This window comes from Calidris pugnax, unplaced genomic scaffold (genome assembly GCF_001431845.1).
Source record: "Calidris pugnax isolate Ruff unplaced genomic scaffold, ASM143184v1 scaffold795, whole genome shotgun sequence".
Taxonomy (NCBI): Eukaryota; Metazoa; Chordata; class Aves; order Charadriiformes; family Scolopacidae; genus Calidris; species Calidris pugnax.
Window position 1 is genome coordinate 37466 of NW_015091464.1, and position 26462 is coordinate 63927.

General features: G+C 44.4%; 1 protein-coding gene across 11 annotated transcripts in view; it reads right to left on the reverse strand.

Moving 5' to 3' along the window:
* Positions 1-26462, reverse strand: part of ALPK2 (alpha kinase 2) — a 33635-nt gene that overhangs the window by 1986 nt on the left and 5187 nt on the right. For 4 of the 11 annotated variants that reach the window (XM_014961654.1, XM_014961657.1, XM_014961658.1 and 1 more), the window contains 11 exons: positions 23066-23159; positions 21879-22025; positions 19839-21561; positions 12331-15205; positions 9633-9780; positions 8034-8161; positions 7900-7935; positions 6242-6516; positions 6036-6124; positions 4804-5021; positions 4208-4256 (listed from right to left, as the gene is read on the reverse strand). In XM_014961654.1, the coding sequence (XP_014817140.1) occupies positions 4208-4256; positions 4804-5021; positions 6036-6124; positions 6242-6516; positions 7900-7935; positions 8034-8161; positions 9633-9780; positions 12331-15205; positions 19839-21221 (5201 nt within the window). In that variant the 5' untranslated portion in view covers positions 21222-21561; positions 21879-22025; positions 23066-23159. The remainder of the gene's footprint in view (positions 1-4207; positions 4257-4803; positions 5022-6035; positions 6125-6241; positions 6517-7899; positions 7936-8033; positions 8162-9632; positions 9781-12330; positions 15206-19838; positions 21562-21878; positions 22026-23065; positions 23160-26462) is intronic. The other 7 variants (XM_014961652.1, XM_014961661.1, XM_014961662.1 and 4 more) reach the window with 4 other exon arrangements.

Here is a 26462-nt window from a genome sequence, read left to right on the forward strand (position 1 = left end):
AAAGCATCCAAACACGTACATAAGTTCTGTGCAACACTTCTACCTCACCCTAGCTGGACTGAAAGATCTCACGCATCTTTGCTCCATCCCTGGAAACATCCCAGGCCAGGCTGGATGGGGCTCTGAGCAACCTGCTCTAGTTGAAGATATCCCTGCTCATGGAAGGGGAGGTTGGACCAGATGGGCTTTGAAGGCCGCTTCCCACCCAAACTATTCTATGCTTCTCTGATTCTGTGATTCGAAGGAGCCAAGCCTCTCGGGGAGGACGTAAGGAAGAGATGGAAGAAAGTTCTTGGGAACACTCATAGCTCCCAAGGCACCACCACCACATCTCCCACTGCTACTTATAAACAGCCAGATGAACCCCAAAGCATTAATAGGTTTTTTTTCCTCTCCTCTCCAAGTAATTACATGCTTGTTTACCCAAAGGAAGTTTAAGAGGCTGCCACTGTTACTTCAAGGCCATACGTGGAGCTCAGCAAGACAATCAACTGTTCCCTCGCTGCTTTGGAGAAATAACAGACTTGAGACTTCCTACATGAGCTCCTTGACCAGAGCCATGAGGTCCATGCTCCAGACACCGCAGCAGGACATGAGTTCCACAGGCAGAAACGTGCCTGTGCTCAGCAAGAAAATCTCTTCATATCAGGCACTGATCCTGACTCCAGAAAGTGGTTACGCTGTCAGCAGAGAGCAATAACTGAGATCAAAATACTCTGATTAATTCACCATAAATTTCAGACTCTGGTCTGGAGGGGCTGCAAGGCTCCTGCCCTTCGTGTAGGTCTCTTCTGGCAGAAGCATTATGTTAAGGCACCTCCAGGGCTATCAGCTGGTGAGAAGTATCACTGCACTCACTGCTGGCTCCTGCAGTTTGTGGCTGCAGAAGGATCACTCTCGCTTTCTCTTGCCCTCGCTTTCTGTTTTGTCCTGGGGAGCCATTTTGTCGCAGCTGAAGAAAATTTCTTCATCTGTTTTTCTCTCATGCTATAAAATTCTGATAATACTCATTGCTTTGTGGAAATAATCTTGGAAAGAAAGAGCTGAGCTAAAAAAAAAAAAAATATCCACTTTTCTCATGAAGTAAATAGAAGTCTGTCAACTTGGCTTTCCTTTCTGTATGTGGTGTTTCTCACTTCGCCTATGTCTTTGAAGGAACATCTCAACAAAGAGCAGAAAGAGCAGCATTTGCTCAGATGACAGTTTAAGAGACACTTTAATGAACAACTGAATGCTCTGCTGACTAACTTTAGCTTTAGAATTCAACAAATGCCAGAAATATTTGCAGTGAAAGTAAGAGCATAAATATCTTGTGAACAAGAGACAGAAAGCTTATATTAAAACCACACAAGTATTCTAATTGTACTAGCTGTGCTCCTAAATCAATGACCACAACTCTGCTGCAACCTGGCAGGACCCAGGAGCTTACCCCGAACCACTCCGTGCTGTTTGGAGCTGGGGAGGTGCTCCTCCGGGGAATGGCTTCTAAATCACAGGGCCCTTGTGTGTTGCGTGCTCAGGAACACCAAACTATCCACCATCCCAAGCCTTGAAAAATACAAACCCGTGATTTTGCACAGCACACGCTGTTGATTCGCTGACTTGATGACTGATAAACGAAACCCAGACAGAATTCCACCTCCCAAAAAATTCGACAGCTGGGGCTTGGCCCTAACCAGATCTTCCTTACATCTGAAGGGGGAATGTTGGATTTGTCCCCAGGCTTAAACTCCCCAATGCCCCTTGTTGCCAAACTGAATTTGCCAATGCCCTGAAATCAGACAGACTTTCGGATCCACATTTGGCAAAGAGCACTCCTGGTCACCACCATGACCACAGGTCACCGTGTTCCCAACTCCTTCGTCTTTGTGTTTGCCAGGCTTGGACAAATACCTGGGCACCCGGACACCACTCCTCAGCTGCCCCACTGACTGCACGGAGCAGCCAGTCACTGTCTTGTATTATTTTTGTTTACCTTGGCCACAGAACTCACTAAGTGCTTATTTAAAGGACTGATTGCCTGGCTCTGGTGCGCCCCAGCGGCTACATTAAAAATCCTTCCCAGGCCTCTGGGTTTGTAGCTGGGCTTCGCCCTCTGCTGACAGACACCGCAGCGCGGCTGCTTCCGCGATTCAAATAAATCACCCTCTGCTCTGGGTGCCTTTGGCTCCCAACTCCCTGGTGAAGCAGACACAGGAAGGAGAAAGATCAGAGTCACTGTGCAGAGTGTTAATTGTTGGGAACATCAATCTCTCCACAGGCTCTACAGGAAGCAGGGGAAAGATAAAGGGCACGTAAATGATCACCCAGAAATGTTTGTTCAGAGTTGGAGTGTGAGTCTGGACCCCCCCAAAAAAATCATTAAGAGTAATGAGCCATGTTGACTATAGGTACAAATCTTGAGTATATGCTGTTTCCTGTGCTTGGTTTGCAAGAAACTCTGGGGATAAAGAGTGGCCAGGAATAACTCATGCCAGTTGTCTTTTTGGCTTTTGCAAATTCATCACTAAGAGTTTCCCTACAACAGATGAGTTGAAAGCTTGATTATTCTATGGGCATGGAGGGGTGGAGTGCAGAGATGGATTCTTTTTTTCAGGGTTTTTTTCCCCTGATCACAAGTTTAATGTTAGCATGAAACTAGGATTGTATTTACTTTACATTCCAACCAGGAACAGTATGCCTCTTTTTCCATTCCTCAAGGATCACAGAAGCATTTCCCAAGGATATTTTTCACTCGCCTTGATGTGACGGGCCCAGGCTTAGGAGAATTGGCAGCAGAGGAGCTCTCTGTCATCAGTGAGGTCATTACCTCTGCCAAGAGTGCTTGAGGAAACTATAGGAACTTCTATAGGCAATTACACCAAAAATCAGTTTTGTATCTTCTGTAACAGTGTAGTTAAAATAACGACAGTATCATACTATATTTTCTATTTAAGTAGGGCTATGTATGTTGTCCCCAAGACACGAGAAAAATCTCTCACCAGCATGGCTGCACACCACCAAAACCAGCAACAGCCAGGAATACTGGTGAATTCTGTGCACTTGTTTGTTTCCCCCATCCAGGCTCATGGAATTAAACGTCAAACTACAGATATTAATGCAGAGGGATTAACTTCTGGAAAAGGAGCATGGAAGAAAAATACAGGACCAGGAAAAATCTATTGTTTTATAGCACTATCATTAGCTAAATGACAAGCAAAACAATACTCAACATTTTCAAGAGGTTGTTCATGAAAGGAAATTATATTCCCTTATGTATGACTGAGGCAACCCTTACTGCAGCTTCCATTGCATATTCATACTCATTTTCTTACCTCACCTTCCTCCTCCCTTACCTCACCTTCCTCTTCCCTAGTCCTACACGTGTCTTTATAGTGATTTCCCACAGGGAGCTGGACAATAACATCCATTAAAGCATTTCTACAATCTGGTTCCAGAAAACAGTGTTGTCTCAATAAAATTTTTATACCAGGATGATGTAACTTCGTTTCAACTGATTTCCTTTGGATCCACAGCTAAAAGAGTAAATCAATGTAAATTCTGAATGGATGCCAGCCTGCAAATGTTAAGGATTTCTCCAGAACATTCTGAGGTCACATTTTTAATAATTTAAAATATATTGTGAGGTTTTTTCCCCATACCGTGAGTATACAGACAAACTCCAGTTTTGTATCAAGACTGAATACATGTGTTTGGATCTGTTTTTTTCTATCAGTTTCTCAAAAAAGAATATGAATTTAAAGCATAGGTGGCTTACACACTCTTGCACACCCATCCCCTCTCCCTTTCCATCAGCCAGCTGGTTTGAATGCCTGCCAACACTGCCCAGCTCTAGCAATAGCTCTTTTGGCCTGTGGTTTAAATACAAGCTTTAATTAACAGAGACTTAAGAGAAGTGGAAGAAAGTTAAAACATTAAATGCCTGTATCTTTACACACACGCTGATGTCTCCCAAAAAGACCCAAAGCCATTGCAAAACTGCTAGGAAACAAGCCTCTTTAAATATTATCAACAGATCTTTTGTTATAGCTCAGAATTACTGCTTTTGAGAGAGAAGGGAGAGAAATACCATCAAATCCCTTAATACATTTCATTTCATACACAGCAAGAACAAATTTCTAGTGGGCCCTTCCCCAACACATTTACCCTGTAAAGAGATCGATGTGTAAAGCAAAACCATGCTGTTGAGAAATCATTTTTCACTCACCCTTTGGCCAGTGTTGCTATGCCAACGTCAGTTAACTTCATTCCTACACCTACAAGGCACCAAGGAAACAGAGAGCTTACGTTACAGCAGAATTTCTAGGAATATCTTCAGATTCAAGAGCACCATATATAGAGGCATTAACTATTATTTATTTATTCATGGGTTTAATTTTAATTATTTGTCACCATTTTTTTCAAATCATTTTCAAGTACCCCAATTAAAAATAGGATGTTTGTGGTCTGTACCATTAATGTCTTTCCATTCCCGAGGGTAACACACACACACACAAATAAACACAGTGCACTTAAATGAGGCCAGAAAATAAAACATCCCAACTCTCTCTCCTATCTTTTATTGTGATGTGCATGAGATGCTGTATAAAACATCCCAGGGCACCGCCTGCACCCAGAGAAAACTCTGCCCATTACCTGGTGTGGAAGGAGCACACCCGATGTTGCCAAGGGGACACAGAAGGCCAAGAATAAGAGTGCTCAGAAATGAGTCTATGGACGTTCTGCAGTTGTGGGGATGACCATGAGTGGCCACCTGCCGGTGTGCCGGGAAAGCCACTCTATCGCCCTGCTCAGAGAACTCACCCTGCAGGTCAGTGACAAGCAAGCTCCCATTGGTCTTCTCATACACCCAATGCTGGAAGGTGCAACACTTCTGCCCGGCCTCCGAGTCCCTTCTCAGGAAATTCACCTCCTTCCCATCCCTGACAGAGTACTTCACAAACTCCCCAACCAGCTCCTCCTCCACGGTCGCATAGGGGATGTTATTAGCAGGGCGATGAACAAGGAAAATAGGAATGATCCTGAAATCAAGGGATAAGAACTAATAAAACCCAGAGAACTTGTCAACGAAGGAGCAAGAAACAGACAAAGTGGCAAGCAATCCCAGAGAGTGAATGAACAGCCCAAGCCCTGTGTACGTGGATGATTTCTCAGACTAGACTCTATTTATCTTTTAAGATGTTGCAGGGAATATATCCTCTTTTAAATACAAGTTTGGTCTCACCCAGGCTGACTTGAGAAAGGAATCTAGCCTTAAAATTTTGAAATTAAAAAGCAAACTAAAAGCAGATGTACATTATGTCTTTTTGCTCCTATCTGCTGTCTTCCAGCCAATTGTTCAGAATAAAGCACCAGATCTGAACCTTCCATGTGCCCTCTGTTTGCGCCAGACTTCGAGTGTCTGCAGGGTCCATGCTCTCTCTCATATCAAACTAGAGGTTATATCCTGTGCCCAGAGAAATCTCTCCAACACAAATTTTACCAAGAGCAATATACTTCCAGAAAAGCAGCTCACTTGCACAAATATTTCCGCTAAAAGATTTCACTGCCGTCTCCATCACTGTTTCTAATCCTGAAAAGGTGGCTTTAAGGAATCACTCCAGAGGCTGTGCTTTAAGTGGCCCTTTTTTTCAGGGAATTGGTGCAGCTGAGCAGATCTCATGTCACCTAAACTGAGGTGGAGATTTAGCTGCTGGCAAGCACGCAGGTCTTATCCTTGAAGCAAGGCAGATGGAATTTCAACCATCCATTGCAAATTCAACTCTGCACAGTAGCCTGACACTGGAACAGCAAATCCTTTGAAAAAGATCTATTACCAAATCCTCAAGGAGCCACTTCCCAACCTAAGAGGCAGAGGTGAACCTGTACTGAGCTACGGGGCTGATGTGCACATACTCGGGAAATGGAAAACTTCTCAAATGAAATAAACCAGTCCTTGGGAAAACCTAGAATCAGAGCTGAGCTTTCTGGTTTAAGCCTCTCTTTACATATGTAGGCATACGTGTGCATGTATATAAAAATATATATGTACTCACTCTGGTACTTCTCCAAAGCCTTCCAGGGGCTCAGCTTCAGCTGCATATATCTTCGCATACTCTCTTGCAGTATTTTGGACATAGCATTCCTGTATTACAAACAGATAGGCCTATGGAATATCACTCCAAACATTTAACAGATCACCTGTCTGTTGCACGACAGCTTCTCCCCACAGTGCCTGCTCACGAAGGGCAGGGAAGCTCACCTGCAGTGCCAGTTTGTAGTTCTTCTGGACTAGGTCGTCCTGACTATTGGTCCCATACATGATGGCATTGTGCACTTTGAGGACACAGGGGTGGCCAGGACCGAAGACCGGCACGAGGCCCTGCATCACCTTACTCCGGAAGGCTTTCCGGTGCATGCCTTCCCCAAAGTGAAGCTCTTCGGTGGCTATTATTCCATGCAGGTTCCCACCAAAATAGCTGTCACTGATGAAATCTTCTCGGAACATGAGCTGCATGAATTCAATTTCTTCCACACCTAAAACACAACACCATGTTGTTCTGCACAACATCCTTCCGCAGTCACAGGGAGAGGGGTGGGCATGGGACAGCAAAGGCATCTTTCCGTGGAGTAGTAAAGAAAATGCTCAAAGGAAACAGAGTACGTGGCCTCACTTGTGTCAATATGGGGTTGGGACAAGGCTTGGGACCTCTAACGTCTAAAGCCATGGAGAAAGCGGCAGATCAGGTTCATAAGGAGAGAATACAGAGTGTAGCACACACAAAAAACAGAGGTAAAGATCACAAAAGCTAATAGTTTTTTTTTTAAAAAAAAAACCTATTAGGGGAGCTGTAAACTGGAGCCTCAAATGAATGTGAAGTCAATCAAGCTGACTGAGAACTAAAGCAGCATCAAGGTAATACAGAGATCCCGCCAACTCTGTTTTTTGGGGAGCCAGAGACAGTAACACAGCGAATGTGCAGCAATGTAGATAGGAATTTAGAAGTAGAGCACAGCTCTAGCAGAACACATTCTCCTGAAGCCAGCCTGTCTTGTCAGAAAAGTCAGAATTTGCTGGTACAACCAGAGCTTGTTTTAGATTTCAGCTTGGCATCTTTTCAGGGAAGGACTGTGCCAACATGCTCAGAGAGGCACGCTGCCGAAAGAGACCTCAGCCCTTATCCATGGAAACACACCTCTCCCCGTACCAACCACATTCCCTACAGCAGCTCCAGAGCTCCAGACAGGCATGTTAAATAAAGTTTGTTTATTGCCAGAATTAGAAGGCTGCTTAACTCCACCTTAAATTCTCTGATGGTTATACATCACTGTTACATGAAAAGTCCTGTCTTTATTTTAACAAGGAACTACATGTTTACTTTTATTCTTCTAGAAAAAGAAGGAGAAATCAATTGGCTGAATGAAGTACCTGATTAGTACAGTGTGTTCAGTGATGATAAACCAATTTGCAATGCACTATCTTTAGCTGCAGCACAGCAAGACATATGCTGGGTGATTAACCGCAAGTTAACATATGGGGAAAGCATTCCAAATCCTCCTGCCCCTCTTTCTCTCGGAGTGAAATGCAAAGCCCATGTGTTCAAACACCACTGGCAAGTTTTTCTGCCAGGAGAGCTCTGGGCGCTCTGTGTGTGTCTGTAGGACACAATGCAATGTGGTTTCACTGTGTGAAACACCACTGTGTCCCGCTAACGAGAAGTTACAGAGTCAAGTGCTTGTCACAGCGGGCACTCCATCACCCTGCACAAACAAAACAAACAAAATCCCATCCTACATGAGTTTCCCAAGGGAAAACTGTCAAAATGTCTCAGTCCGATCTATTTTTCCATCCTTCGTTCTATTTGGAAACCAGAAGGAACAAAGATTGGAGCAAATATTAAAGAAGATGTGTGTACTGACCTTCCCAGTTCTGAAAACTCGAGAGATGTTCCAATACTACAAGGAAATAAAGAAACAGATTTTGTAGTAAAAAAAACATGAATGGAAACTCCCACTGTTATTATTATTAATCAAAATTATAAACTGGGATTTACCTTCAGAGGTCAGATTGAACTCAGCAGTCACTTTTCCATACACGTTATTCAAGCAGCAGTAATACATTCCCTGGTCTTTGCTACTGGCTTTAGCTATTGCCAAAGAGACGGGAGAGTCATCCTGGGCACTGTAACAGAATATGTTAATTTTCCACATTAATACTTTTAAGATATCTTTCCTGATTATTCCACTATTCCTCATTCTGTTCCTGGAATTTCTGTCCCTCACTGTAAAGGCTGATTCAAACATGATGCAAGTAGACACAAGTAAAATATTTCATTTCACTGGACTTAGAAGCATTCAGCCTGTTATGTGTTTCACAACAGATGACCCTACTGCACTCTGAGAGAACAGGACCTCAATCAAATCCAAAAATAATTAAATCACACAGAAAGACATTCTAATATTCCTGTCAATATCATGGCCAAAATATAAAGTATGGATATTTCAAAGCCCAAAATGTTGAGTGCTGTCCTTCAATATTGACCCCTTACTCAGCTTTCTCTGCTCCTTTGCTTTCCCAAGGCAGGTGTGTGCCCCTCCACAAACAGCTCGAGGGCAGAGGGTATTCGCAGGGGTGCAGTGACACCAGTGCAGCTCCAGCACTCGCAGACCCCAGCTGGCTCTGGAAACAGCAAACTACACCCAAACAGCGTTGTGCCAGATTGAACAGTCCTCTTAGATCATGAGGGTTTCCACATGAAACCACAGTGGGTGTCCATCAGAAGTCTTTATCAGCAAACCAGATAATCTCTGCGGGGGTGATGGACACCTGGCTATTGTGTTTTAAAGCTTTTGTGAAGTTAATTAGTGAAGGTGTGGACTTTTTTGTTGGCAACATGAAATTTCATGATATTTTGGCACACTGGAGAACTGTCTTTATCCAACAACAGTTTTTAAATTAAATCACTTAGCATAAGTAACAGTTTTAAACTGGAAGAAGGGAGATTTAGATGAGCTATTGGGAAGAACTTCTTTGCTGTGAGGGTGGTGAGAGCCTGGCCCAGGTTGCCCAGAGAAGCTGTGGCTGCCCCATCCCTGGAGGGGTTCAAGGCCAGGTTGGAGGGGGCTTGGAGCAACCTGGTCTGATGGGAGGTGTCCCTGCCCAGGGCAGGGGGTGGCACTGGATGGTCTTTGAAGATTCCTTCCAACCATCTTCAACCAGATCTGGCTCTCAACCTGTACACTCCCCTGGGCTGTACCGATGCTGCGGAACAACCACGGTAAGCTGGACACTGCCTGTGAGTTGTTCCAGCAGTTCTCTCCCTTCACACCAGGCCAGGCAGCCTCCCACGTAAACCCAGGGTGTTTATGTCGCTTGGCTGGGTGCTGAGGCTCAAACTTCAGCTGATCTTTTACAGTAGGGGGAAGTTGGATGAGACTGGTTACGGACAGGCTGGGAGGCATTACTGGTGATGGAATGCAAACTATGGCCGGTAGTAACGCACTGTGTGAAGATATGCTTCTTAATTACCCTGTTTAAACTTACTTTTTGAACCTATTACACTAATCCTCTTTATGGGTACGAGAGCGACTCACTGGCATATTTCCCCAAAAGCTATTTAGAAACTACCAGTCCTTCAGAAACGTCCACTCACCTTCTCTGCAGTTGAGCCAGTAACTTGGAATCTTTAGTCCATGTGATGATGGAGTCACCATGAATGTCCCCAAATTGACAGCACAGCTTAATATTTCCAGAGCAGTCAGGGAACAGCTCTGCTTGGATCTTCTTCAGCAGCTTGGGAGCTTGAAAGAGAAGAGCCACAACTCAGAAGATAATTATACTGTTTTGGCATTTTAAAGGAATTCCAGAATGATTTGCAGATGTTAAAGAATACGAATCTGATAACACTGGTAAATAATTATGATTTCTTGTGATGCAGAAACCAAGGCTTTAAAATATGGAGGTTTTAAAAGACTGACTCAGTGCCCCACACAGTCAGTGGAAACATTTTCAATGCAAAGACATTTTGAACTTATGGAACAGAACCCAAGGGATGTTCTAGCCTGAAAAGGCATCGACATAAAATAACGTACTAATGAAAATACATTCTCTGTGCTTAAATCACCAGCTGGCTTTATCAGTAAAAAGAGACATCACAAAGGTACAGCACACCATATGGTTACACAATGGGAATTCATATTAACTGAATACTTGTAACCAGCAGATTTTTTTAACTGATCACAGCCTCTGAGAGAAAGACTGTAAGTCCAGGAGATGCTCCAAAGTGTTCTTGGAAACTACCTAGAATACACTGCCAGGATGAAACTCTGCAAGATGCAGCGATGGCACCATTTCCTTTAAACCACTGCTAGAGGGAGCAACCCACACATAGCGGTCAGATTTGGAAATATCAGCACCTTTTGCTTCCCTCTCCAGTTTCAAAGGACTAATTTCCTGTCTCTAGACAAAAGTCCCCACCTTCCCAGCCCCAGGGCACGGCTATTTGCTAAACCTCGACCATCACACAGAAGAAATCCCAGAGTCACTCAGGTCATGGAATGAGAGGGCTCTGCTCAGCCTGGGGCAGGTCCCGACAACCTGCTCTCTGCTCAGACCTGTTTACAGGCCCACAGAATGCTCCAGCACCTCCTGCACGGGGGCACAGCCTGAGCAGGAGGATGGAGGGCACTTGGAAAGAAAGGGAATCAACATATACGTAGGGAAAGGTTTTGGGACTGTGACACATCCCTGCACTTAAGTGAGACATCCCTGCTGGATGTAAGGGATGTACAATGCAAGGTGTTCTGTTTCCTACTAGGTTGATTCTGTGCTGCTGCACTCAGAATGAGCTGGCAGGACCCAAATCCCCCAGGGATCCTATTCCAGCAGTCTGACTTTCCCCACCTAATGCCAGATCCAACTCGAAGGGTCAGGCACCTGGAATTCACTGCTATGTTTAACTTGTAGGCACTTAAGTCCTTAGGCCTAAGAATCTTGCTGAATCAGGGCTACAGTGACACAGACAGTATGTGACAAAACCGTAAATAGAACCAAGGGCTCCAGGTTCCCTGCCCGAACGAAAGAGTCCCTCCTGAAGCTGAAAATAATACAAAAGAGAACACTGGGAATAAACCAGACTAACCAAACCAACCTTCCCATAGCACTGGGCAAAGGGCCACACAACAAAGCACAAACACACTCACTTCAGTCTAGATCGAAGCAGATTACAAGCAGGTTAAGAAAATTCAGTCTTATCTGATTCAAGCCTGAACGTTTAAAACATTTTTCAACCATAGCCTCAGGTACATGGGCAAAGACCAGGGATTTCTCAGGAATTAACAGTTTGCTTGCTCTGCTTTGAAGGAACGTGTCTCTCCTCCCACACATCGGGTTCTCTGGCAAAAGACACATGTTCAAACAGAGAAAAGTTTGGGGTTTTTCAAAGGTGATTGGAAAAGCAGAACACTCACCAGACCGCACTGTAACTACAGTCTCTGAAGAGCTTCATACTAGTGTAGCTTACCTTTAGTCACTGTTCAGTCTTGCTCTGATCTATTACATTATTTTATGATGTGAACATGAAACGTAATGTCAGAAGGTAAAAATAAGACCTTGGTCCTTGCAAAGTGTCCATAGGAACCACAAATACCTCATCACTCTGGCTGTTACACTATTGCTACTCCTCTCTGCAGTTGGTTTTACCTGTTAGGAACCACCTAGAGACTGACAGCAACCTCATCCCATTTCAGTTCTCTCTCTCAATGGCAGTTTAACATCGCTAATTTCAGTGTCATTGATGACCAGCAGTTGTGAAAAGGAACACAGAACCAGCCATCACTCATCAGACAGGACTGCAAAGCATGATGTTTAACAGTGGCACCCTACTAATAACAACGATGCTTTACCAGTCATAAAACCATTTGGTAACCCAATTGCATTTGCAGAAGCATAACTGGGACCAGAGCCCAGCAGGAACAGGACACCGTGCAAGTGCTGGGCCCACAGTTACTCTACTGTGTGCAGTTCTGTGCTGCCATTAGGCCACAAATCCCTGGGAAGTTCCTTCAAGAGACAAATGGAGAAGTAACAATTTCAAACAGGTTAAAAAGCTCATAAATTATATACATTTGCCAGCTAGGCAAAGGGTGTTAGGGAGGGTTCAGCTCCGTGCCACAGGCACAGCACCAGTTCCTAAGTTCACAGAATGGGAAATCGAAGTCAGTGAGGGCAGGACACCTTTAGCTGACGTGATTCAGGCTAAAGGATGTTTGCAGTGTCTTTCACGGATTTGAATTTCATACTATAGCCAGATTGGTGGGAAAGGACAGAAATGAAAATTAGCTTTCACTTACCCTTGCTATCCTTTTTCAAAATGACTTTCCTTTGCTCTTTTCTGTCTTCTTTATGTATCACGCCCACCTCACTCTTCACAGAGGTTTTCCCACTGTGGGCATCCTGCCTGGCACTGCCACCCTCCTCCAGGCGGGGCTTTTTTGACAGCATTGCTGGTGGCAATTTCTTCTTAGCTCCCGGAGCAAAAAGCCCACTTTTTGCTGTGCCTTGTTTACACTTGCTGGGGTCAGGCTCAGCAGCGGTTGGTGATGGCTGGTAGGATTCTGACCCTTTCTGATTTCTCAGCCTCTCCGCGCTGACTGGAAAGGGACCGTGTGTGGCCAACGCTAAGGAGAATGGCTGAGTTCTGCTGCAGGGTGGCTGCTCTTGAAAATACTGCTTGTTCCCTGAGCCAACTGCTGGCAAATTAACTAAACCATTTACTACACTCTCTGATGTAACGACTTCTTCGTCTTTATCATACTCCGTAGACTTCATTGAGTTACCAGCCTCAGCCAGCTTGCTGGAAGACAGAAAGTCAGGACAGGATTGCTCAGTGCTAATATTCATCTGTCTCTGAGCTTCGGAGCTAATTAAAACGTGCAAAGGAGGCTTTGTTTCAGTTTCATCTGGATTATATTCAGTAGCTCTTTGAATCTCTTGTTTATTTGCACACAGAATTGCTTCTTCCTTGTCTTCTTCGGGTACCCTATGGAACTGACCCTGCAATGCTTTACACAAAGTTTCCAGTGTACTCACATTTCCATCTCCTTTGAGGGCAGTTTGTGTGGATTCAGTCTTAACCTGACTTCCTGTGCCAGGACAGCCCGCTGCTGATGTACTGGTGAGAAGGCCCTCTGACTGGTGTTCTGGTGTGAAGAACAGTAATGGTTCTTCTACAGCCCACTGCTGGACATCAAAGTGGTCACTGGTATCTTTACAGTCCTCACTTGCTGCGCTGTGGTTCTCACTCAGAGCCTTTCTAGGCAGTGGGGTATGAACTGGTGTTACGCTTCCAGATGCACATGTGTGATGTTCTGAAGAATCTGGTTTTAACTCTTCACCAGACTTAAAGGTGCTGTCAATAAAAACTACGTGCTGTTCTGATGTGTTTTGAGGGGAAACTGCAGGCTGACTCTCTGAAACATGAGTAACTTCTGAGTCAGGGGAAGTTCCAGACCCTTGTGCATCACCTCTGCATGTCTCTCTCTGCTCTTCTCCTGCTTGACGTGGTTCGTACCCGAGCTCTTCTACAGAGAAATCTCTTACAAATGGATCCTCCCAAGAGGGAGTGAATGCCACTTCTTGTTTTTCTGTTTCTGTTTGTTGGCCCGTATTTTGGAGTAGATTATCTGTTATGGTTTCGGGAGTCTTACTTAAATCAGGCCATTGTATTAGGTGACCACATTTCTGTGCATTAGAAACAACCTGTGAAACTTGACAGTCATTATTTTTTGAAAGATGGTAACTGTCAGAATTAAGGTAGTTTTGTGCATTCAAGTCGGAGTGATTTCCTTTTTCTTGGAAATTCTCTTCACAACTTTTATGTATGGTGTTTATAGAAGAGTGTTCTTCATGTGGAAACTGATTGATATTTTCACTGGGGAAAATGTCTTTCTCTTCAGGGAAATCAGCCAGTTCTTCTCTTGCTGGATAACAGTCTCTAAAAACATACCCTTTACCAGGTACAGACTCGTTTATCAAGAGTACGTTGTGCTCTGTATGAAGTAATTGCCCAACTGTCCCGTGTGACTTATCTGACAGGTAAATGGGGTTTTCTTTGTCACATGCTAAACTCCTGCTCTGAGCATGTTTAAATCTCTGCGGAGAATCCGCATCTCCTGTTTGTGAAGCATCATTAACAGCACCCTTTCCTTCCCAAGCAACCGCTGTCTGAATGGATCCGGCGCGGTCGGTCAGTGTTGGATTCGGCTTCTGCTCCAAGCGCTCCCCTGGATTTAAGATGTTACTATTTGATGAAACACAAATGGATGGTGTTTCCGTTTTATTTCCAGTACTGGGATCCAGACACACACCATCTGTTTCCACCACTTGTGCGAGACAAGCGTTTCCCAAGGATGCAGTGTTACACGCTTCATCTGCTTTAAGAAGGGTACTAGGAACACCGTGGTCTTCTCCCTCTGCCCCTTGCCTACCCGCTGGCGGTGTGACGGGCTCCTGCCCCTCCGTCACAGCTACTGGCCAAGGATGAGCAGAACAGCTCTCCTGTACAGAGTTCAGCTCTGTGACTTCGATACCCCTCGGCCTCATTTCCAAACTTGTGATCCCCCGGTTTTCAAAGGGGATTTGATATTCTGAGTCATCTTCATGGAGAAGTTTCCACAGCTTGTCATGCACTGCAGATATATCAGCGTCTCCTTTGCACCCAGGTTCTCTAGATTCCAGGACTGACTCGGGATTAGCTTGAGGCAGAGATTCCTCACATGAGAGACGAGAGAGATTTGTGTTGTTGCTGTTGTGTGAGTCACAGCTGTAGCTCTGCTCTGCCTCCCCTGGCTCATCGCAGAGTCGTGCGGAGGAGAGAACAGCACATAAAGATTCCTGTTTATCAGGAACGGAGTGCGTGTCCCATAAAGGGGAAGGTGAAACGTCATTCTCTGATTTGTTGCCATCACTCGTAATCTTAATTCCTTGTTCACAGAAGACTTGTTGGTGACAACTTTCTCTCGTATCGCAAGGCGTAAGGTTTTGAGAATAACTCTGTAAATTTGCATTTTTTGCCTGTAATGTCTGTTCAGTACAGAGCATTTCTGAAGCTGGAGGGATGGTTCCTGCATTCTCCCAAGTCATGCATATGCCATCTTTTTCCATTTCAGGCTCCAGACATAGTCTCTCACAATTCTGGGGAAAGATTTCAAGAGCAGCACCTTCATTCTACAAAGAAGAAAAAAAGACAAACATTTAAGGATTAGAATTGCTGCTTTATACAAGTCTGAACTAGAGTCCTGCCTTGAGATGTACCTAACTTTTTATTTTCTATTTTTTTTTAAGTATTTGTCAACTGTGAAGTTTCTGACTTATAGCTATCAACCTAATGGACTGAAATCCAACTCCTGGATCTTACAGCCTTGATCCCTGGTAAGTTTCAGATCTGTAACTGACACAGTCCAGCTAGTTAAAACCAGGTAAAATAAAAGAAAATAACCAAACCAAAACAGTCATGTCTATGCCTTCTGCTGACAGCCAGAATGTCCCCCATCCTTATGCAATTACTACATAATCCAAACCATTGAGTTTCTGGAACTACCCAGACTAGATTTTCAGGAGCTTGCCTTCCCCTTTGCTTCCACCACAGGCCTTGTTCTTTCAGTTTTCCCAAAGATGCTTTGTCAGTACGTATCAGTCTAGAGAAGTCTCAGAGAACGCTGCCCACACCTGCCCTGCTGTGTGCTTCAGTGAGACTGCGACCAAAAACCAAACACTTCCGGGTAAGTTTTAAGCCATCTTCAAAATTTGTCGTTGGTCACCTGGGCCCTTGAGGTGACAAGTCCCACTTCAGAAGGGAGCACCAGAGATCACTCCAGATCCTGCCTCTGCCCACACTCAGTGTAAGGCACTTTCAGCCCTCCTCCAGCACTGCAGTCTTAGGGGTACTGCTAGGGAAACTGGGGCCAGAGATGAAAATCCAGATCCCTCCTGCAGCTCTTTTATTCTTCTATGGGTAAATATCCCAAATTGTCACTTTATGTAAAAACAATCCATTCTTCAATTGAACTAAGCCAAACTGAACTTAATTTATGCAAGGAGCACAGACCTTATTAAAGAGAACAACTGGCTGATGTTTGGGCTCGCATGGGATGGAGACAGTGGCACACAAAATCTGTCCAACTGTTCACCATTGCCCTCAGAACTGAGCTTTCACACTTAAATGCTTGTCCTGGAGTCCCTGCAAAGCTCTTTTCTCCAGGATTTTCTCTGGTCCTCTTCAGCACTAAATCAGTTCCAAGGAGGAGATGAGCATGTTTCACTCAGAGCAATCACAGAAGGAGAAGCCTACAATTTTTTACTAGACAAAAATACATTGTTTCCTAAATGAATGATGCTTTAAGCATTCAGTTACCATTCATTTGCCAGGACAATCTGTAGAAGCAGAGAGCGATTTCACAGTCAAACTTTGAAAAAAATATTAACTTTCAACTAGCCATTAACAGGTTATAACAACATGGATCTCATGAATTAGTTTATTTGACCGTGTATCTTTGTAGTGGTTGTCTGAAGCTTTGCAACTACTCCCAGCAGAAATGAGAAAATGCTAAAAACCATCAGACTGAATTTAAAAAACACCAATATTTGTAGATATTTTTAATTTTTTAGCTTTTATCCAGCCACAAACTCAACTTCATAACAGTTTTGGGTTTTCTTTTTTCCCCATGTGACTCCCAGTTCCATAGTTATGTGTTAACTTCTAATGATATGCTGGATGGCTGAAGTTAATGACTGTGACCCGTAACGGGTGAGCCCTCTGGGTTACAGCAGGGCTGGACACGAGCAGTGAGCGCTGGCACGCACATTACTGAGAGAGGCCATTCTGAAAAGATGCAAGTGTTGTTAATTAGTGAAGGATATGTAATGAAGGGTTTCCCGTGAGCTGCTGTGTGCTCAGGAAAAGGCCGGGACTGCTCAGACACTCAGTTCCCAGTTTCCATAAGTGCATGGTAAAAGGATTACCGGCTGTAGTAAATATTGCTGCAAAAGCCACCCACTTCAGCTGCCATTCCTTGCATCCTCTCTGTTTCTCCATTCAGCTTGAGTAGATGTGGAGCTGACTACAAGCTGTGGACAACGGGGAAGGAAGAGATATAGAAAATGTTTGTCAATGACTTTAGCTGCTGTTCACACCCCAACACCACGCAGTTGCCACCACACTGTCCTTCAAAACTCCTTGGCCAGTGTGTACTTACCAAGAACCCTGAGCCGAGGAACCTCAGCACCTCAGCTGCGGTCCTCTCTGACTCCCAGCACCCTGGGCTCATGTTCAAGCCTGCCCTGCAGGAGAAGATGCTGGTCTCTAGGCCTTTTGAGTTTAAAGAACACCATCTCTCAAGTCAAGGGGGTGTGAGCCTGGACGTGTCTCTACAGTCAGGTCCAGTACTCTGTTGTTCCAAGCATTTAGTCTCAGCCTAGTGCTCCTTCTGCCATGGCCACTTCCCCCTCAAACCTATGGAAAGCAGAGCTGATTTTCCTGTTCCTTACAGCCACAGCAGCCTCAGGCACAGCTTTTGCTAGAACCTGTGGAATTCTTGCTATATCTGTTAAGCATATAATTGGTCAGTCCCTACCTGCTGCTGGTGTGAAACTCAGAACAGACAGCTCTCTCATACCCCCTGCACCCTGCAGTTCAGGAGTGACACCAGTGCCTTGTGCTGAGGGTGGTGGCTGAGCCCTGAACAGAGAGCAGCTCTGGAACGACATGCTCCCAGCTTGAGCCTCCTGGCTCTCTGTACAGCATGTAATCCCATACAGCTGGCACAGCTAGCTTCTAGGACCTATTATTAATTAATTTGCTTTGAAGCATTAGATAAATAAAGAATTTCACCTGGGGCTAGACCATGAGGTCAGGAGAGAAATCAGGAGCCTGCCACCTTGACTGTCTAATGGAAGGAGAAGTCACCCAGAAGAGCAGTTGCTGCACAGACAGACAGCAAAGGTTGTCCCAGCCAGAGGCAGCTTGGCACGAAGGGGAAGTGTAAATCCCTGGGTAATTAGTGCTTTGCTCTGTGGCTGCCATGTCCCTCTCACGGACCTGATTCACCACATGGAGAGGGAAAATGCAATGCCCTCCAAAGGCTCCAAAGCTGTGGGTTTTGCAATGAGCCCCTCACCTTGGTTCTGGCAGAGCTGTCTCAAAGGCCAGGCTCCAGCTGATACCAGGGGGCACTTTCACACCAACCTGTGCGCAGCAGTGGGAGGCTGACTCTCTCCTGCCTGTCTTAGGTTACACAGGCAGATTCCTGAGCAGTTTCTGGCTCGCTATTTAGGAGCTGTGAGAAGCTGCCCACACTCTCCTTGTGTGAGAAAGAGTAGTTTCCAGATGGAATGCTTTTGTTTGGCTCATTTTCAAGGCCACATAATTTTGAACCTACACCTAAATTTCACCTTCATTCATGCATGTTTAAAACCAGGGGTTTGGTTCACGCTCATCTCTAGCTCTTTTGTGTACCCCAATACTTCCCTCCTACTTCATTTTTACCTAATGTAAAGTTTTAGTCACAAAGCGAAGCAGCACATGGTGCCTGCAGGTAGCAAGCGACTAACCAGCCCATCTGGAATCCGGCCACGGCACTTACAGAACCCTAACAGCTGCTCTTTGAGAAGAGGGTTCCTGGATTTAAGTTATTCTACTGCACTTGAAAAAATGAAAAAGAAAAATGCCTCTTGCAGACCATGGTAGTACTTGCTGTCAAGAAATTCTCAGTGGGTTAATTTCAAAAAGGGGTATATTCCTCATTATATGAACATCATGTGCTGGTAAAACGTGACTGGAATTTCATGTACTATAAAACCAGAGAAACCTATGGATGTTTTTCAGCCAGAAGAATTCATTGATTTTTGAGTGCCGAAGACACCCCAGCGGTGAGAAAGAGTCCATCTGCTACCCAGAACTGGAGACAATTTTACTTAAATAATATAGATGAAGAAAAGCATGTGGCACTGGAAAAAGCTTGTGTTTGTTTGTCATAAATGTTTTTACTCTGCAATTAGCTATGGACCTTCAAATCAGTGAAGTCAGTGAAAAGATGATTATTCATGATTTAATACCCATGTATATATCTTCAGTCTCTACTATGTGAAATAAAAAGTATGATCCGATTCTCCCACTTAGGAAAACTGGGAGAGCATCATATCGGTCTGTACAACCATACTGATTTCCCTACTTGATTTCCTACCAACAGCACAAAATATGCAAGTACACAGAGTACCATTTTGGGGGTTTTATTTTTAATTGTTTTTTACATTTCTACTGGACTACCTGACTCTTTCATTGTTTTATTTTTAAAAGCAAAGCTCCATTTACCTCCGTAACATGAACTCTCTGGATTAAACTCCCCTCCTTGTTATAAATTCAGAGAAAACCCCTGTTGATTTGTTTTAGATTTCCAGCACCATAAGCGGGTGACAATTTTGTTGAGTATAAACTGAAAAGAACATAAATCAAAACATTCTCCGCTCACAATAGGCATTTCAGAAACTCTCTAGGTTGAAAGATCCATTCCTTGGTAAGACCTGTGCAACAGCCCAGGTATCGGATTTCCCCACCCAGCTGTCCAGAGCCCCATTAGTGACTCTCACTATTGCCAGTCTCACTCTATAATTAGCACAGCTTATGGTTTATTTGAGCCTTTTTCAAAACCAGATTTCCTTCCCAGACGTAGCTGTCATTCAGAAGTACATGAATAGTACCTTCCAAAGTAATTTAAATTTTACATCATTTTGTGACAAATACGAACAAAAGGCATTCAAATCAGCAGAGCAGCTCTTTCCATTAAACGATAAAGACTTTACTTACCTTGAGTGAGACGTTTTCATTTGGCAGCTGATCCTGCTCAGCCAGGCCCGAAGTCCTTTTCCTCTCCCAGTGACAGTCTTTATCTGCCCCTTCTGCGTGACACAAGCCAGTCTGCATTCGCAGGCTCGCTGTCTCCTCGGGGAGCGGGGCTGAAAGGACACCTTCCTGCCTGGGACACAGAGCACTGGATTCCCTCACCTCCGCTGCAGCCTGGAAGGACTGCCCTATGTTACTGACATATCTGCACAGCTCTCTAGGGTTTAACAGCTTGAAAAGGTTTCTTCTCAGACTTTCTGTTAAGGTACAGACAGCGTGCCTCGCGCTTTCCTCTGGCAAGTTTCTTCCCGCCTCCTCCAGCAGCAAAGAGCCTTCATCCAGCAAGTCCTTGTCCGTCCTGGTTTCTGTCACCGACTCTGAAGCCTGATCTGTCACAGAAGCTCCTGTGCCACCAGCAGCAGAGTCTACCTCAGCACGTACGTTATCCTTGTTCTTTGATTTGTCAGCTGAGAAACCTGCAGCCGAGCGGGCACTTCCATTGTTTTCCTCTTCAGTCCCGTGACGGTCATTTTCAGTGGCTGCAGATGCAATGGGCACTTCATACTTCTCTTTGTCTTTCAAACTGGAACTTTTATCTCGGTGCTGTCCAAGGGTGAGAGTCATCTCTGCCTGCGGAGTTGACTGGCTGTACATAGAGGGGTCTCTTCTTACATTTACTCCTTTGAGTTTTGAGTGATGCCCACAGAAGCCAATGGTGGTATCCATAGGCGTAGTGTTATCTGACACTCGGAACAGACAAGGCATTTCACCGAGGAAGTAAGCACACCCATCACAATCCTTACTCAGTTTTAAATCATCTTCATCACCACTTTCTAATAAAAACCGTAATTTATTTTCCCATATTTCATTTTCATGCGCTGTCAGCACATCTGAACATTCAAAATACTCTAGGTCATCATCAGAAAAGTCATCACTTACACTTGGAATTTTCTCTGCATAACTGTCCAGAAGAGTGGCAGGATTTTCAGAATCATCCTTCACAAAACCACTGTGATGTATCAGGGGAGTATCTGCCTGCTCACTGAATACAGTATTCGTGTTTAGAGCTCTATCGAGCCCAGTGCTTTTACATGCCTGGACTTCTGCCAGAGACTGACCGGAGACAGACTCTTCCGTGCGAAGGCAGCAGTTGTCTGTGTGGTCAGCGATTACATCTGAAGGGCAGGAATCCACCCAGTCGCCACAGGATTGCTCTGCTCTCCCAGCACTGACACCCACCAAACTCTGAAAATTAACCACGTCAGCACCATTCTCTGAAAAATCCCTTAGGCAGGAAATATTTTCCCAAGTTTTAAATACGTTTTTTACATCCATGTTATCTTCCATGTTAGGAAAGTGTCTGTGGAATTTCTCACACAGGGACAATACTTCTGCTCTTCTGAGCTTCTTAAGCAGTAAATTGCTGACTTTTGAAGAGATAGAATCTGGTGAAATTAAAATGGGGTCATCCTCACAGGCGTAACCCTTGTGTTGTGCAAACTGTTTCTGGTTCTGCTCATTTCACCCGGAAGTTTCCCACACTGTCATTTTGGTTAGCGACAAATTCTGGGGAAGTTTTGCTTTTTATATCTGATTTCAGTTCTACTAAAGTTGAATGCCGGGTCATTCTAGCTGTCAAATTGCTTCCAGCTCCTGTCCAATAAGGCACAGATCTCGCTCTGGACACCTGCAAATAAAAGAAATCCAAAGTTTAAAATTACTTCTGAAATGGGTATATATATTTTCTAAAAAGTGGTCAATTGAGACATAGTTGCAAGCATTTAAAAAAAAAAAAAGAGAAATCATCATTTAAAAATCAAGATCAAACATTCAAGCAGTAAGTATACCCCAGCTCTCTGTGCAATGGCACTTACTGGAAACACACTGTAACTGTCTGGGGGGTTGTGGTAGCAAAAACCAACTCCTATACCTGCACATACACGTAGCAGCACAAAATAGGCTTAAGCACACATCATTTAGGCATTTCTCAATACAAACAGTAACCTGCAAACAATGTCCATTTCCACAGGCGCATGATTTCTACAGGTACCAGGTACCTGCTACTTTGGTAGTCACATGGGCACAACAGTGGGCCATTCCTTGAGTTGGCATCATAGGGACGTAAGCTCCAAAATTTGTTTGTAGAAATACCTGGAACAATGAGTCTGGTCAGATTTTATAGTTTAGTACAGTTTATAGATTTATATGGCTATTTCTGTTTGAAGCAATTCTGTTGTACGTTGGCTTGATGTTTGTGATTTGTGTGGTGAGAGAACAATGAAATGAGGCTGGTTAGCTTCAAAAGAACCTTGTTTCCTAAGCATCCCTGAATGTTAGGATTTCAGATAGTTGAGATGTTTTTGCAAGCTCCTGGGAGGCACCCTGGGTCACTCCTCACCCCAGAGCACCCATGCTGATCCCAGCAGGACTGCTTCTCCATCCAGGGATCCACTGTCAGGGAAAGCAGAGTGGCACAACTAAGTCTCACGTAAATGTGATCTCATGAAAGAAACCAGACTAAAAGCTCTGAAAAAAAGCGTGACATGAAGAACAGCAGGAAAAGTTTCTTGCCATCTGCTAATCTGACAAAGCAACCTAAAGGCATTTCCATTCATTCTCCTTTTTTCTCTCTCTGCTTCTCCCATCATGACCCTTCCCAGGTCCTGCCTCTCCCCTGGCTGTAGGATCTCCAGGCACTCGCCCACAAGCACAGCAGCCTTTCCCAGGGCCCGTCCTGGAATTCCGTTGCTCCATCTGCTCTTTGCAAGGCCACCAGTGAAGCAGTCACCGGGCCTGTCAGCACCCAACTTGACACTGATCAAAGGCAGTTAGGAAGAAAATATGTGAGAGCCAGATTAGAGCTTAATGACTAAATAGCAAGGGGCTTGCATGGCTTGCTTGGAATCTGGCTCTCATGTAAAGAGCATAAAGCAGCTAGAGATATCTTCATTTCCTTTGGACAAACCCTGCCACAGACACCTTTTCCACAGAGTTACCTGGGAGGCAAAAGCAGGAAGAGGAGATGGTTAGTGGGAAGGATACTCAAAGGGACAGCATTAGGCTCTGTAACAGAGAGCAGAGGAACAACAGCTATGGGGCAACCAGAGCAGCACCCTCTCCCAGCACACAACATACATGTGTGCTGTACACACATGTGTATGTGCCTACCGACCACACATGCTCAGTCTCACCAGTTGGGCTTGTGGGTGAGGAGCTGCAGCAGCCTTGCTGTAAGGCTGAGGGCTTCAGGACCTCCCAGCGGGCAACCAGGTCAGCACAGGGGCTCTGGAGTGCATGAAGGGAGGAGAAAGAGATATCAGTATTTGTGAGACAAGAAGAAGGGGTGGCAGGTAGCGAAAAGGCAGCAGAGAGGCAACACATTTTCTCAATTTAGCATTGGAATAACTTGGCAAAGGCCCAACATACAAGGAAGTAGATGCCAACAGGAAGGATGGTTTGAAGAGCAAGCCTGATATGCCACAAAGGTACTGTCAGCTCGGAGGTGTAGCTGGGAAGTTGCCAGAAGGTGACAAAACAGCTTTGTGGCAGGGCAAGCCAGCCTGGTCACGGCAGTGAGGCCAGAGATGCTTGGCAGCATGACACCAGAAGGGAAGCCCACACTGCTGCTGGCACACAGCAGGTTTCAGGTTATCCACGCAGCAGGTACGCAGCAGGAAACTGGTGCAGGTTCCTCACACTACCACCTTTGAGCCAGAGAAGCAGTCTCCTTCAAAATTGCTTGTAATACGGGCTTCCCTGCTGAAGATGGACAATTAGTGCATATTGTAGTGGTTTTAAGTAACAGGGACACCTGTTGACTGGCCCTGAGTCAATATTCTGCACTTGCTTCATGCAGGCCTTTGAACTACAATCTACACCGTGCCTGCAACAACAGCCTGGGAAAAAACAGGCATCAGATCCCATTATCTTCAGCCTTTCGGATCTCTGATCACATTTTGCTTTCCATTTCAACTATCAGAAATATAAATATTTAACCAAAAAAAAAACCGGAGCAGTACATGGCCATGGAATTACTCCCCAGCATTCACCCATCTCCTCCTCAATATCTATTTGCTTAATGCTCCCTGTTGCATTCTTTCAAATCTGCTTTCATCTTCACTTTTCAGTAGACAGATACCTCTTTCCTCTTTTTTGGAGGCTGTGATAAACGAAGGCTCTAAGAGAGGCTCTAGGTTATTTTAAAAGCATGGTAATTTTCCCAGCTGAAAAGAGACTTGGCAACATTTTTTTAATGCAGATTGACTGATGAATACTCCTTACTAAAGCAATTGAACTATACAGTTATCGTTATCTTAGTTCAGCTGCATTTTGACATCGAGGGGTAAAGAGCTGTCAGATTTCTCAATATGAAAATTAGATTAGATTGCTACGCATTTGGTCAGATCCAACAGTGGAAACTAAAGCCAAATCATTTTCCATGAGGAAAACTGCAATAACTGCTGGTTTTCCACTCAAGATAAAGGGACATTATTTTTTTAAATCTGGGGAGAAAATAGAAGATAAATAAAACCATAATTTCAATTATTAAATTTGGATAGAAAATAGAAAGAGAACTGTTAGCATAATAAACTCTGAGCTCCTCAGAAAACTTGTGACAGAAGGTACACAATGAAATTCACTGAGGAAAGATGATTGGGAGATCATGATAATTTACCATCAGCTGTTGAGTAGTAACCTGAAAATAAGCTCAATTGCTAATAAACTGGGGTTTGAACATTTGGTGCAGAGAAGATGAGAACGTTTAGATGTATAAGGGTGTTCTGGCTGTTTGTCTCAGGTCTTGCTCTGGAAACCAGTGATGTTACTTGGTGAATCACATACAAACTAATGACAGAGCCAGTGCAGCAGAGCCACAGAGGAGAAATTGACACCACCAGGTGTTAGCAGGTAATGGTAAGAAAGGTGGCTGTTTTGATTCTCTAATGATCTGGAAACATATTTTCCATTTCTTACTTATCAGAACAGTGGCCATTGCTGGAGAATTTTATGGTACCCCTTGAAGTGAATTAAACACACACTTGTGCTTAAATAAAAAATAAAAATATAAAAAAAGCACAATGCATTGGGTAGCCCTGACATAACCCTGGCCAGCACCCATCCTGTGAGCGGCTGCAGGGGCACCTCAGCCTGGCCCGGGGTCCATCCCCAGCCCAGCTCCACTGCCCAGAGGTGACCCCTGAGCCCTCACAGCACTCAAGGCTACAAGACAACAACCTGCCTGTTTCTTATCACCAAGGGAAACTTCACTCCCTTACAGGGAGCAGTTTGGTCTCTGGCATTCCTGCTCCCAGCCAGCTTAATCCCTTCTGCAGCTGGGCCTTCTTGCTCTCCATGATAGATCACTCCCCCGTCATGAATTACCACTCCTGACTAGCTACAATTTGAATTTCCCCTTCACCATCCCTGGACACCTTGGTTTCCCCTTCCTCCAGCTGTCACTCAGGTCTGTCCCTACGATGAAAACCATTTAGGGGGTGATGCTTCCTAAGCTTAATGCCCTGGGAAGTAAGGATAAGGGAAAATAAAGCTGGCAGCAGCATGAAAAGGGTAACCTGAGAACTGTGCCTGGATCTGATGTGGGAGAAATATAGGATTGATGAAAGCCTGGAATGGTCAGATCAACAAGGCAGCAAAAGGCAGTAAAGACATTTGCAGATGCTTCACCAAACTCCCTTTTTGGCAGGAAATAATCCAAGTGTTTGTGAAAAACAGTCAGTTTCAAATAATATTATGCAAACTATGCAAATGGCTAGAAGACGCATCAATATGGCTAAATCACTAAACATTTATCTAACGAAAATCTATAAAACAAATGCAACTAAATTCTCAGGAAAAAATGCTTTTGTTATTTAAAATTCATACTTTGTCATAATTCAGTAAGTTGAAAAACTTAATCATAGTGAAAAAACTGTCTGAAATTCCAGTTCATGTCAGCAAAAATTTTTTTAACTGACAAAAATATACAAATTTTATTAAACTTAAACATTGGCTATTAATCTTCCTCTATCACTTTTTTTTTTACTTTAGTTACAACCAGAATGGAAATCTTCCTTTGTAAGCAATTTTACATTCACAGAAGTTATTTCTGCAGAAAGCTGATGTATTTTACAAGTCTAGTGCCTTTCTGTGAGGCTCATTTACTCCGGAGTCAGTGGAAAACATTCCCTTTCCTATCTCTCTCAAGTTTTTTCTTCTCTTGTGTACTATCTATTCATCATGTAATCTCTGTTCTCTGAACAGCCCTACTCAGCTCACACCCTTGTTCAGAAGGATTTATCCTTATCTTTTGGAGGCACTTGCCACTCTCTCTCACAGGACCTGTCCCTCCCCTTATCTCTGTCACCCAGGCCCCTGGGGCAGGGACAGCTCTGGTATTCACAGGCTTCTGGGCACAATAGCCACCCCATCAATGCCTACACCTTCTATAGCACTGCAGCACAATTAATCTACCTGAACATGCTCTGACAACGCCAGCATTGTCCTGGTACATTAAAAGCTCCACGTTGGTGCATAAGTACCTCTGGATGGCTGTACACGTTCTGCACGTGCCACCCACAGCAGTGCAAA